This window comes from Pygocentrus nattereri, chromosome 4 (assembly GCF_015220715.1).
Source record: "Pygocentrus nattereri isolate fPygNat1 chromosome 4, fPygNat1.pri, whole genome shotgun sequence".
In the NCBI taxonomy this organism is placed as follows: domain Eukaryota; kingdom Metazoa; phylum Chordata; class Actinopteri; order Characiformes; family Serrasalmidae; genus Pygocentrus; species Pygocentrus nattereri.
Window position 1 is genome coordinate 37,854,866 of NC_051214.1, and position 12,814 is coordinate 37,867,679.

General features: G+C 38.5%; 1 protein-coding gene across 2 annotated transcripts in view; it reads right to left on the reverse strand.

Annotated features, from left to right (window-relative positions):
* Positions 1 to 954: 954 nt before the first annotated feature.
* Positions 955 to 12,814, reverse strand: part of gmds (GDP-mannose 4,6-dehydratase) — a 70,033-nt gene continuing 58,173 nt past the window's right edge. For both annotated transcript variants that reach the window (XM_017682025.2, XM_017682016.2), the window contains 2 exons: positions 1,954 to 2,022; positions 955 to 1,586 (listed from right to left, as the gene is read on the reverse strand). In XM_017682025.2, coding sequence (XP_017537514.1) covers positions 1,524 to 1,586; positions 1,954 to 2,022 — 132 coding nt within the window. In that variant the 3' untranslated portion in view covers positions 955 to 1,523. The remainder of the gene's footprint in view (positions 1,587 to 1,953; positions 2,023 to 12,814) is intronic.

Below are 12,814 nucleotides of genomic sequence, written 5' to 3' on the forward strand. Positions count from 1 at the left end.
GGCCGTCCACTTTAAATTAAACCAACAAGGGCTAAATGAATCTCCGTTATCACTGGCCTACATTACACGTCTATGAAACTGTTGGACCTGTTCACCTTCCAGTGTTCAGTTCCAGCATACCTGATCCAGACAGACCAGGTGTTTATGGCAATCCTAAAGTCCGAACAGGACCAGGTGTGCTAGATTAAGGTCCAAACTGAAGCCCAAATTCATAACCACAGCGCTGTAGCTTACTGGGATGCATTTCAGTATCAAAGGTAACATCTGCTTTTAATCCGAATGAAGTCCATCAATGGCAGACTACAAAACTCATTGAAAGAGTAATTCCACATAGTAATATTGCTGAGATATGAACAGAGTCATTCAGAGCAGTTTGGTGTGAAAGCTCTGTTCTAGAGAAACATGCAGGGACTGAACTGTCCACAGTGGTGGTGACAGGAACCAGACCTCCAAAACCTTTGATGGCTCTAAAAGCTGTATCAAATAAAGTTATACAAAATGGTTACAAACAAGTTGCCTGATGCCTTTGTTATGGTACTTAACTATAGTATTTAGATACCATATTGGCATAAAAGTTCATTTTAAATTAATATTAAAGATGCGAATGCTGGGTATCATAAGGCAGAAATAGTACGTTTACTCAGACATTTACCATTGTCAACATCATATTTAAAACTCAGAAGAGACATGTAGGATCACTTGCCATTGTGGACAGTAAATAAAAGACTACATTTGTGTTGTAGACACAGTGAGTCCCGGGTTCCATCACTACCACTGTAAAGAAATGGTTAAGATGTTGGTATATTTCTGTACACTTTTTCAAATTAAAGTACACTGAATAACTTTTACATCTGAAAAACTGAATTTTGCAAACATTTTGGAAAATCGTCTAAACTCCCTTTTTAATATTAGTCAGAAAGTTGATCAGGTGAATGAAAATAATGATAAAAGGCATTTGTTTGAAAATGATCAAAAATCATTTTTAATAAACAAAATCAAGTCTAAATATTTTATAGGTAAAGGACATGATTTCACATACTCAAAGATGGGAAAATATTTTTTGAAGGATGATTATCAGGATACCTTATGACTCTGACTAATTCACACAATCTCAGTCAAAACTCTAAATCTAGAGAACCATCCCTTTATTTCTGCTAAAAATCTATAATTTAATTTAATTTAATATTACCTATATAGCCTAATAATTATAATGACAGTACAAAACAAATCATATAAAAAAAACAGATAAAAATTATTTCAACCAAAAAAAAGGCTAAAAAATCCCATACAACCATGATTAGAAATATGCCAGTGTAAAGAGAATGGAATGTAAAAGGCCGCACTGAGTCTTCCTGTATCTGAAGGAACTGCAGGCAGGAGGACGGAGTGTTTGTAAAGAAAGATACTTAAGCGTGCTCTTTCATGCATCTGAATTTCTCTCTCTCTCTCTCTCTCTCTCTCTCTCACACACACACACACACACACAATCTCGGCATGTCAATGTGCTGCTATGGCGTGTGGGCTCATGCATTTGGGTTGGTCCTCATGAGCTCAATATCTGCATCCACCATCTCCTTAACCAGCTCCTGTCAGACAATATTACACAAACAGACTGTTAGAATCACAGTAAAATTATAGATGGTATACAGGGTCAACAGTGAGTAACAATATGCATTTTAACATTATTTATTTACAAGATGCTGCAAGACTAATCTACAGCTAGATATTATGCTATAAACATATTTTGATGTGTGCCATACTGATAAACTGGAATAGTTTAGGTGTTGATAAAATCACTTGTATTCAAAGAGTGATAATATAAATACACACAAAGGTATTACAATTTCACCAGGTGCTGTGGTCTTTTTTGGCAAACACAATTACAATACAGATCATGAAATCTGTGTGGCAATGATCAAGGGACCATCTGTCTAAATTAGCTGGTATGCTCACCTCAAATGTAACTTGTGGCTTCCACCCAAGTATTTTCAGAGCTTTAGTGCTGTCACCCTGAAGATAGTCCTGTAGAGAGACAGAGAGCACGAGTGAAACAAAGACACAGAAAAAGAAACACAGAGAGGCAGAGAGAGACAGAGAGAGAGAGAGGAGACAGTAAAAGAGAAACAAAGAGAGAGAAGAATGAAGGACAGATAAATGAGAAAGAACAAGATAAGAGATGAAAGTGACAGAGAGAGAGAGAGAGAGAGAGAGAGAGAGAGAGAGAGAGAGAGATAGAGAGAGAGAGAAAAAATTTAATCTTATTAACAAGATCTTCCACACTGTACAACCCCCCCCTTGCCTACGCTACCAACACACACACACACACACACAGGTGTCAGGCTGTGTCTTTTTGGGAGGGTGGATAGTGGAAGGTGTACGGTTAGGGCAAAGGCAGACCATCTATCCAACTCAGCCCCCTCCTAACCTTTGAGCATGATGGATGATGTGGCTCTAGTGGCCTAACTAACCCGCTCTTGTTCTCTCTGCCTCCCTCTGTCTTCGTGCAGCACAGGCAGAATGAGAAATGGACTTTCAGAAGAGATTCTCAGAGTGCCAACAAAGAGCTTAAAGAGCCTTTATGGTTGATCTGATTACACTAAAGCGCTAAAGAACCAGAAAACACACAGGAGCACACACACACACACACACATGCACTTCAACAGCTCTGTGAAGACCAGATTTAATATAAACTCTCGATTCATATGTGAACCAACATGTTTTTTTTTTATTAAATGGCATCTCTACTCTTTATACTTTAATTTTAGCATCACTGACGTTAACTAATTCACAAACAGATCTAGCTTAGAAACTAATTAAACAAATAGCTTTCATTTATCAAGTATATGGAACAGCATGCAACTATCATAATTAAGGCCTATATTAAAGCAGTATATTAATCATAATCAGATTCTACTGAAGGCTAAATTAATCTCAGCTGTTTATGTCACCCACCCAATTCAGCATGCATCACATAAAAACTACCAGAGAAATATTCATAGATAAAGTTTGCTATGTTGGAGTTACGAAACGAAAGGAATGTGCATGTTAATTCATGCCTCGTGAGTATGAGACTGAAAGAAAGACTGAGTGAGATAGAGAGATACGACATGAATATTACCGCTTAAAATGCACTCTTGGATTTGAGTTCAGAGCTCTGAATGTTCTAAAACAGTGGCAGTAGGGGGGTGTGGGGCGTGACTGACTGGACATGAGAAAAATAGAGAAAATGAAAAAGGCTGCATTGTGGCTTTAAAAGAAAGAGTGAGTTGAAGCTACCAAAACTAAATACAACGGTCACAGAGAGAAGTCAGCATACTTAAATGTGGAAAAGTATTTGACTAATGAGTGTGCATGTGCAGGATTGAGTGTCACTCATAAATCAATGCCATTCATACCAAGAGCTGCTCTGCCAGTCTGTAGTCTGATAGCACTGCTGAAACGATCTGATAGGGGCTGGGAAATAATCGCTGTGGTTGCAAATGTAGTAAATAAAATGCAAACAGAGAATAAATCTGTGCGAGAGCCACCATCATCAGGGTGGATTTTTATAATGTGTGACTGAGTGCACTTAATGCAAAGGGTTTCAGGACAAAAAGAAAGTGGGCTCAACAAACATCAAGGGACCTGGGTTAACCTCCACACACACGCACACACACGCGCGCACATGCACACACAATTCACCTTTATTCCTGAGTGAATAAAATTGGCTGGGACATTTTGCTGTGAATTTGTGAAGACACAATGCAATCAGTCATCAACAGAGAATTTGCTTTCCTTCTGAGTGAAAGATTGTTATCATTAAAATAATGCTGGACTCTCTCTCATTCTCTCTCTTGTGTGTCTCTTGACTGGCTGTTGTTTACAGAGGAAAATCATTAGGATGTTTCAGACTTTCACACATCAGCAACAACCTGAGGCAGCCCACATGAAGCCTATAGCCCCTATAGATTATTACAAACAAACTTTCTGGTGATTCTCCACAGCATTAAGGTTAGTATTAAGTCTCGAGTTGAAGTTAAGATAAACATGAGAGAAATTAGGATAAATTCTATACACATTTAGTTGAACACAAATTAAAATTACGATGCACGTCTACATAGCATCTACTGTGCACCATTCAAATAAAGCTTGCTCATCAAGTTCTCAGTCATAAACCAGTGCATATTAATAGGGATGCACAATAACATCAGAATCATATCAGTATCAGAAGATAACTGCTTACTGAATAGATACTTGTGGACATATTTCTGGAACTTCAGAAGAACAGAATGTTTAAGCAATGTTGGGCTACCGCACTAAAAGGTCTCCATTATATTCATTTTACTTTATTGGTAATCCTCTACAAATAAATGTTATTTCCGTAATTTCCGGACTATAAGCCGCTACTTTTTTCACATGCTTTGAACACTTAAACAATGCGGCTTAAACAATGATGCGGCTAATTTATGTTTTTTTACGGGCTAACGAGCTTCATGCTACCAAAACATTTAGCCTCGTCTCATCAGACCAAAGAAATTACCGAACAGGTCACAGTGGACCAACGAAACTGTTTGAATTAAATCAAACGCATTCACACTAAATTCTTCAGATCAATCATTTTGCGCTTCATGCACACACCCTCATCATGGAAAACACACATATGCTGCATATGATGCAGCTTTCAAGTTAAAGGCGATCGATCTGGCTGTCGAATAAGATCTGACTGAAAGCCAAAATAATCGCCACCGAAAAGAAGATTGAAGATTTTAGAGGTGGACCAGCGTGGTGTCTCATATTTATGAGATGGAAAGGCCTGTCCATCAGGGCACGGACGACTCTGTGCCAGCAACTCCCTGCAAACATATGCAAGTTCACTTAAACAAGGATAGCCGAGAATTCCATCGGACCAAACGACATCATATATATGGATGAAACACCTTTGACGTTTGACCTGCCTCTCACTAGGACTGTTACCAAAAAAGGTGAATCGTCCATCATGCTGAAAACAATTGGCGATTAGAGAAGAACGCGTTGCACTTATTTGAGCTGCTTTATTTTTTTAACCAGCCATGTTACAGGCACTGTTCGGAAAAAAGCGTTTATGGTACACATTTAATTAAAAGTTTAAAAATCTTTCTGCGTAAATATCTCGTTACAACATGGACAACTGCGGCTTATAGACAAGTGCGGCCTATATATGTACATTTTTTTTCTTTTCAAAGTTAGTGGGTGCAGCTTATATTCAGGTGCGCTCAATAGTCCGAAAATTACGATATGCTCCATAAGCCTGAATCCACCATGTCATAAATGTTTACGTATCGTCATCAGCAGATATGCATCTGAAAAATGTAGAGAATTGACTTAACCTGCAAATTCACCATATTGGTGCATCCCTACATGTTAGTCAGCCTCAGACGTCGACCCACACCACAGAGCTAAATGGACACTCTGATATGTTTTATATCAATAAGGCCATAATTATGGGATTTATATCCACACTACCATGTGTATGCACACTTTGTGCACAGTTTTACATCAGTCTGTCAGTAGTTGACTGCTCTGCATATGCTCTTTCTGAGCAACACTCTTAAAAAGATGGTTCTTCAAAAGGTTCTTTAGTAAAGAGAATGATTCTATATAGAACCATGAACACCTAAAGATTTGAATGCTTAAAGGGTTCTATGAACGGTGAAAAAGTGTTCTATGGATAGAAGTTTGAAATCATAACAACAGCAGAACTCTTTTTAGTGTTTTTTTTTTAGTGCTAACCTTCCTGAAAAACATTTTCTGAAACATTTTCTTTTCTGCAGCACGATTTTGATCACTCCTACGTTAACATCATGCCAAAACAGCAGTTTGTGATTGGTCGCTCTGCATGTCAGTCAAACAGCCCTTTCCTGTCAAATAGCTGTCAAAAGGCCTCTTTATACACTGCTGAGAGACTAAATTGAACTTCTCCATAGTGTAATTGAGTTTAAATGAATACATTCATCTTTCTTTCTCCCTCTCTCTCTCTCTCGTTCTCATTCATCTCATTCTCCCCCCCACCCCCAACACACACAGTGTCAAATATTTAGTGATGTTATCTACTCACTAGAGGGGCTCACTAAATCCTGTAAATATTTATAAAACGCTTAAAGGAGGAATCTAAAAGAGAGCAAGAGAGAGTGACCGAAGAGGCCAGTGAGAGTTGTCATAGATCCCTCTGCGATCCGCTGTCTATTTTGTCTATTCCACAGGAGGGAGAGCATGCATCCCAGTTTTATTCTGAGGTTACAAAGTCTCCATATACAATAGAAGTCAGAAAGAAAGCACAGAGATGAAAAGTTCATTTTAAATTGCCATTTATACTCAAAACACACACACATACACAAGCGTCCGGGGTGTGTGAGGGACAGGAAGTTTGCCGCCCACCTCTGAGGGCTTGGGAAATCTGGTTATTCAGTGTTTTGTGGGTCTGACCTCTGACTGCAGACATACAGGAGTTGGCCAGCCATGTGGGTGTGTGGGAGAAACTCTTTGATGTGATTGTCGTTTAGTTGCAGACTGAATGAATGTCAGAGATAGAGAATATCCCCCATACATAAATACTGATGTTTACAAAACATAACTGTTTTTACTGATTGTTTTGGGGATGGTTAGAGTGCAGATTTAACCGCTATAGAGAGAATTGTGTTGCATTCAATACAAACTCATTTGGCAATTTTTCAACTGTTTTCAACTTTCAGGTTTTCCAACAGTCTGAAGCCATCAATGTGGCTGACTTATCCTTGTGTACGAGATCTGCATGTTTACTCACAAGACTTTTAAAGAAGGAAAATATCCCATTCTAAGTTACTTTGTTTATTTTGCTGTTATATATACACACACACACACACACACAAATAAATAGACTAAGAAATAAGTGTGACCATTCATGCTATGAATACACTCAAAGACTTAGTAGAGATGGAAAGTGTCAGAAACAAAGAAAAGACAGAAAGAGAAAGAAGATGAAAGAAAGGGAGAAAAAGAAAAATAGAAGACAATGAGGGGGAGAGAGAGAGAAATGAGTGCCTTAATGCTTAATTTCAGTACTGTCTATTGCAGATGGTCTCAAGGCGTGTGCTGCACCCCACAATTTCCCAAATTAAAGGCTACTTCACACTGGACGGCACACAGCATCTAAAAACTGCATTGTTTTAATGAAAGTGCACATGCTGCCACAGACAATGTATGTCTGCTAAGTGACAACTCGCGACATTAATCTGCATCTCTGAGCACCATTCAGCATCTAATTATTACTGTGTTGCATTAAAACCCAGAACAAAACAACAAATCCAAAGTGACGTGGCTTGAAATTCACACAATGAAAGGCAGTTCAGCCTATTTTAAATAAACAAACAAGCAACTTCTATTTGTCTTATATAACCTCAGCTAACATTAAATACAATTTAACTTGTTTAGTAGCCTTTCACAGTGAATTGTGAATTAGTGAGCCAATACCAAAAGTGATTTCAGCTGAGCACATCGGTCATTCTGTGGTATGGAATTGTGTCCTTGATAATCATTGTTACACTGCATGGCATGGAGACAGTTATGATTAACACTTAGAATTAGTGTCCCCAATGTTAGAATTTAACTTTCTAATGTTGGCATGTTTAATGAGTCCTTACTAGTCTACCCTTAAAAGGAGGGATAAGAAAAGTGTAAACATACAAATATCAAAAAGAACACATGACATAGATACACTTGTTTTCTATTGTCATTTATTTACCATTCACCAGATATGCAAATACTGATATCTGGTGAAATGTGTTTCTGCACCTAATTTACTGTGCTTTAACAGAGTAATAGATTATATTATTGTGAGGAGATCCTGACAGACAAAAACATTTCCTGTTGTTTTTATGATTTGCTACTGATCTTAGCATAGCTGTGTAAAAGGTATGAGAAAAGTAACCTGATTTCTACTCCACTTCAACTACCCTTTTGTACAGAACAGCCACAGATGCGTGTGTAGTGTGTAACACATAGCAGTGAAAGATGCACATTTTTTCATGGTATAATAAAGATAGGGTCCGCTAATATGACCTTACACACAACACAGACAGACTGATAAACAAACAGACAGAGGTGAATGCTAGTAAAGTTAAACACCCCCCCCCCATATATTTTAACCCTCTGCTGTGATCTTGACTGTGATGAAAAATGGTGTAGTCTGGGAGGGAGAGGGAGAGAGAGCGCAAAACAGAGAGAAAGGAAAAGAGAGAGAGAGAGGAATGTGAGGTGTCAGGAGTTCAGCAGGCTGACAGAATATGAGTGAGAGAGCCAGAGTTAATTACTCAATCAAGATAACGAGCCCAGAGACAAGCCATTTACAAAGGGCAGCCTGCAATTAACCTGCTCTCTCTCTCCCACACACACACTCAATTCCAGTCCCACATACTAACACATGAAATATATATATATATATATATATATATATATATATATATATATATATATATATATAACATGTACACATACAGAAAAACCCCCAACTGTGCAAGACCTGGTGGACCACCAAAACCGACACAGTGCTTTCATCTTGAAGAAAATCAAGTCCCACTCTTGCTTCACAAAAAAGAAAATACACACAACAACAGATATTTTAGTCCATGCTTACACTGTGAGAAGATAAATCAACAGAATGTATAGCTGCCAAGAAGCTGCTACTGAGAAAAGGAAAATTTGCAAATCAAAGCAAGAAGATGGTGTTGTTCTCTTCACAGAATGCATTTGGGATTAGTTGAACTCTGCAAAGTAGAAAATGCAACCAACTTGTAAGACTGAACTTCGGTGGTGTGAAGAATCTCTCTTTTTTAGAAAGTATCATCTTTTTTAGAAAGTAAGCTTTCTAAAAAAAATGAAAGCCGGAATAAAGACAAAAAGTGGACATAATAAATATTGAACAAAAACAGATTTAGTTGTTGAGGTTTCTGTGTAATTTTCTGTTAAATAAGTTAAAAAAATAATGTGTACTTAAAGGCTGTTTGAGGGCACAGCAATTGGTCACCTGGTCTTAAAGGGGACAAATAATTTTATTTTGCTGTACATTTTATATCTTTATTCCTTTTGCTATTGTACATCAACTTTCCTTCCAACTGTCCTTTGGACGTTGCTACAAAACAAACCGAAACAAAGAGCTAAAAATCATCTGCTTTGTGTGCCACATTTTGCGCAACTATTTCTCGGTTATTGTTTCTATGAACTTTCTCTTTTTCACTAAACTGTACTCTCTCTCTCTCTCTCTCTCTCTCTCTCTCTCACACATTTTCCCTCTCTCCCCTCTGTGGGGCCCAGGGTGGTTCCGCTCAGTCAAAGTCCTCCAGGAAATACCAGAGAGAAGGCCAGGGGAGAACTTACACCCTCTCTCTCCCATTTATTTCCCTGCCTCAGCCTCCCTTCTTTCCCACTCCACAGCTCTCTTTCGGTCTCCTTCGCTATTCATCTGTCATCATTTCACTCTCCCTCTCTCTCTTTCCGTCTCTCTCTCACATACTGTCAGTCTCTCACACAGTCATCTCTAACCCTTCAGGTTTAGTATCATGTTGTAAGTTGGGGCAAGTTCCATATGAACCTCAAAGACAGAGTGACACAGACAGGCATTTAGAAGAGGAAAACTGGGCCAAAGAGGACATGTTGAAACACAGTTGGGTAACAATATGAATGTAGTATCTGCCTATAAACAGCAGACTTACAACTCTTAGCGTAGAGTCAATAAAAGAGCAGTTTATATATACAGTCACCTAGAGGAAAGGCTGGGCAGCAGAGAGCAACTTTACTGCAGGTTGGAGCTCTGCCTGGCACTTGGCCAGACTCTTTACGACATCATTCACACTCAGCTTTAACAGCTCTGACCTATTACACTGCATATCACCATAAACCTGTCACACGCCGCCGGCCCCAGAGTCGCACAGTCTACAGAAACTACACTACCCATATAACCTTATACACTGTACAAACTACAATCTAGCAAACAGCATCAGAGAAATATACAACAATTTGCCACAAACCAGTCACAAAGTCAGCCAAATGTGAGAAACATTAAGAACCATAAAATCTGAGGCTATAACAATAGCAATATCCATGAAAACTACAGAAATCCGAATACCCAGACATTTTGGGACTATACCACACATCTGTGGTTCAAATGTGCTCAGTCTTCTTAGATTTGTGACTAGGGCTGCAACAATTACTGCAACATTGTGGTGGTAATGCGCATAAAGGAAGGTCACCACAATAACCACATATTTCATTTATTATATTGTTTTATTTGTGTGTATATATATATATATATATATATATATATATATATATATATATTTAAATTTTTTTTTTTTTAGATTTTGAAATATTCCAACTGATATGCATGTGTATATAAACTGAGGCCATGGGCATGGACTTGTTAAAACAAGTAAGAATGACACCATTCAAACGTTGCTGCTCACCAATTAAGTGGACCAAATCCACCTGAGGAGGTGCATCTCCGTACACTTCTAAACAAACTCTAAACACAGAATGAAGAGTCATGTTCTCTAAGTAGGCCTTCTTCAGTACCTGCAATGAACGGTACCTGTTTTGACATGTGCCACATTTGTTCATAAGCTCTGAAGAGAACTTTTATAATGGACTTGGTTTGCAAAACAAGGCTGAAGAATATAAGCCATTATAAAATATTCAAAATACACACACATGAACTATCAATTATATTTTGGATTAATGTGCCAAGTTTTCTCCATTTTACAAATGTAGTAAGCTACTCAAGGCTGTATGTTACAGGGATTTCACACCATATGACATCATGAGAAAAGCACAGTAATACACTGTAATGCATAATATGACCATAAAAGCCACAAGGTTAGTTAAGGCAGAGTACAGCACAGCTCCAAAAGTTTGTTAAATATTATCCTAGCTCTTGTCTCCAAAAGTACATCATAAAATCACCCAATCACTTGTGACCTTTTATCCAAAAGACTTTTGTTACACCTTACTGACATAAAAAATGTTAATATGAACACTAAATGAACCAGAACTAAAACACAATGGCGTATCATTCTCTGCCTTCCTCTGGACCAAAGGAACCGAACTACAAATATAAACTTATTCTACATCAATTTATCTTAATGTATCTTTATACAAATCAAATATCATGGTTAATGCACTGCTGCATGAGAGCAACCCACACAACTACACCGCTTCGTTCATTAACAGCTGGCCACTTTGGGGGTTGTTGCTAAAGCTGTTGTACGTTTAATGTTAAGAGTAAAAGTACATGCAGAGCTGAAGTCTAGTTCTGAGCCTCGAAAAAACACCAGTGACACCAAGCCTTATGATGTTATTAAGAATGTAATTACCTCCCACTGAAAGTTCATACATGTTTGGAATTACATTAATTTCCATCTCCCACTCAATGTACTTTCAAGAAGCTTTTCAACACTAAATTCAGTGTGTGGGTTGATTACAGTTGTGACATATGATGAAAACTGTATTGCGCCATATTTCAACAGCTTTCTTGGCTACAAAATAATTTCTTATTTGCATAGAGTGTAAGAGTGTGAAAGCAAGCATGTGCTTGTAGGGCACTTGACTTTGATCAGAGGACAGCGTATTCAGACACCCTGCTGAAACCCAGGATGGGCAACACCACTGAAGCTGGACAAGAGAGAAGAACTAAACCACCCTTTCCACTCAAAGAGCAGCAGGCCCAATTGGGCTGTCTTGGACTCTCAGTCACAGACGGCTATAAAAAAACCCTTAAGTCTTTAGTAAAACTTCAATAAGAATACTGGGGGATAAATTATACATCATGATGTCCATCTGTGGCTGTTTGAGGTTCTGCCAAAAACATGTGTACTGTGGTAATATCACTGAAGTAATTCCTCTTTAATCCTACCCTGCTATAATCCTAATCCCTGATAATCCCCATAATTCCATAATTAAAAGGAAACAGCAGCTCAAGGAAAATGATTCTCTAAGTCAACAAACATCAGCACCAGGACTTTTTTCATACAAGATATAATACACCAGAGAGAGATAGATAGATAGATAGATAGATAGATAGATAGATAGATAGATAGATAGATAGATAGATGGATAGATGGATAGATGGATAGATGGATAGATGGATAGATGGATGGATAGATGGATAGATGGATAGATGGATAGATGGATGGATAGATAGATGGATGGATGGATAGATAGATGGATAGATAGGTAGAAAAGTAGAGAAAGTGAGGATGGGGGGCGACAATATCTTAAAGAGTGGGGAAATCTTTCTGTGATACTAAAAGCACTGTCCTCACTGCACTTCTCACTCTATGCTCTCAACAAAGAAAAAAAAAGAAATGGATGAGGGTTTCCTAGGGACTGTCTGGAAAATGAAAAGAAAAAAAAGGTTTTGGCTGCCTACAGTCCTCTTTCACCAAAGAGCCTCATAAAACTCTTTTAAATCAGCGTCTCAATGAATAAAATGGATGCATAAATTCATACTGGCTAAATGGAACAGCAGTATTGCCTGAATGCATACCGAGCAGTTCACCGAGAGGTCTTCAGCTGCTTTCAGCTCTGTCTCAGGGGCCACGTTTACCAGTCCAACCAGGCCCACTGGTGACCACATTCACTGGAGACCACGTTTACCAGCTCACACAGGCCCATATTTACTGGCTCAACCAATCCCACTAGAGGCCATGTTCACCAGCCCAACCAGGCCCAATAGAGGCTACATTCACCAGCCCAACTAGGGCCATATTTACTTGTCCGACTGGGACAACTGGAGCACAATTGGAGTCTATGTGCACCAGCTCAACCAGGG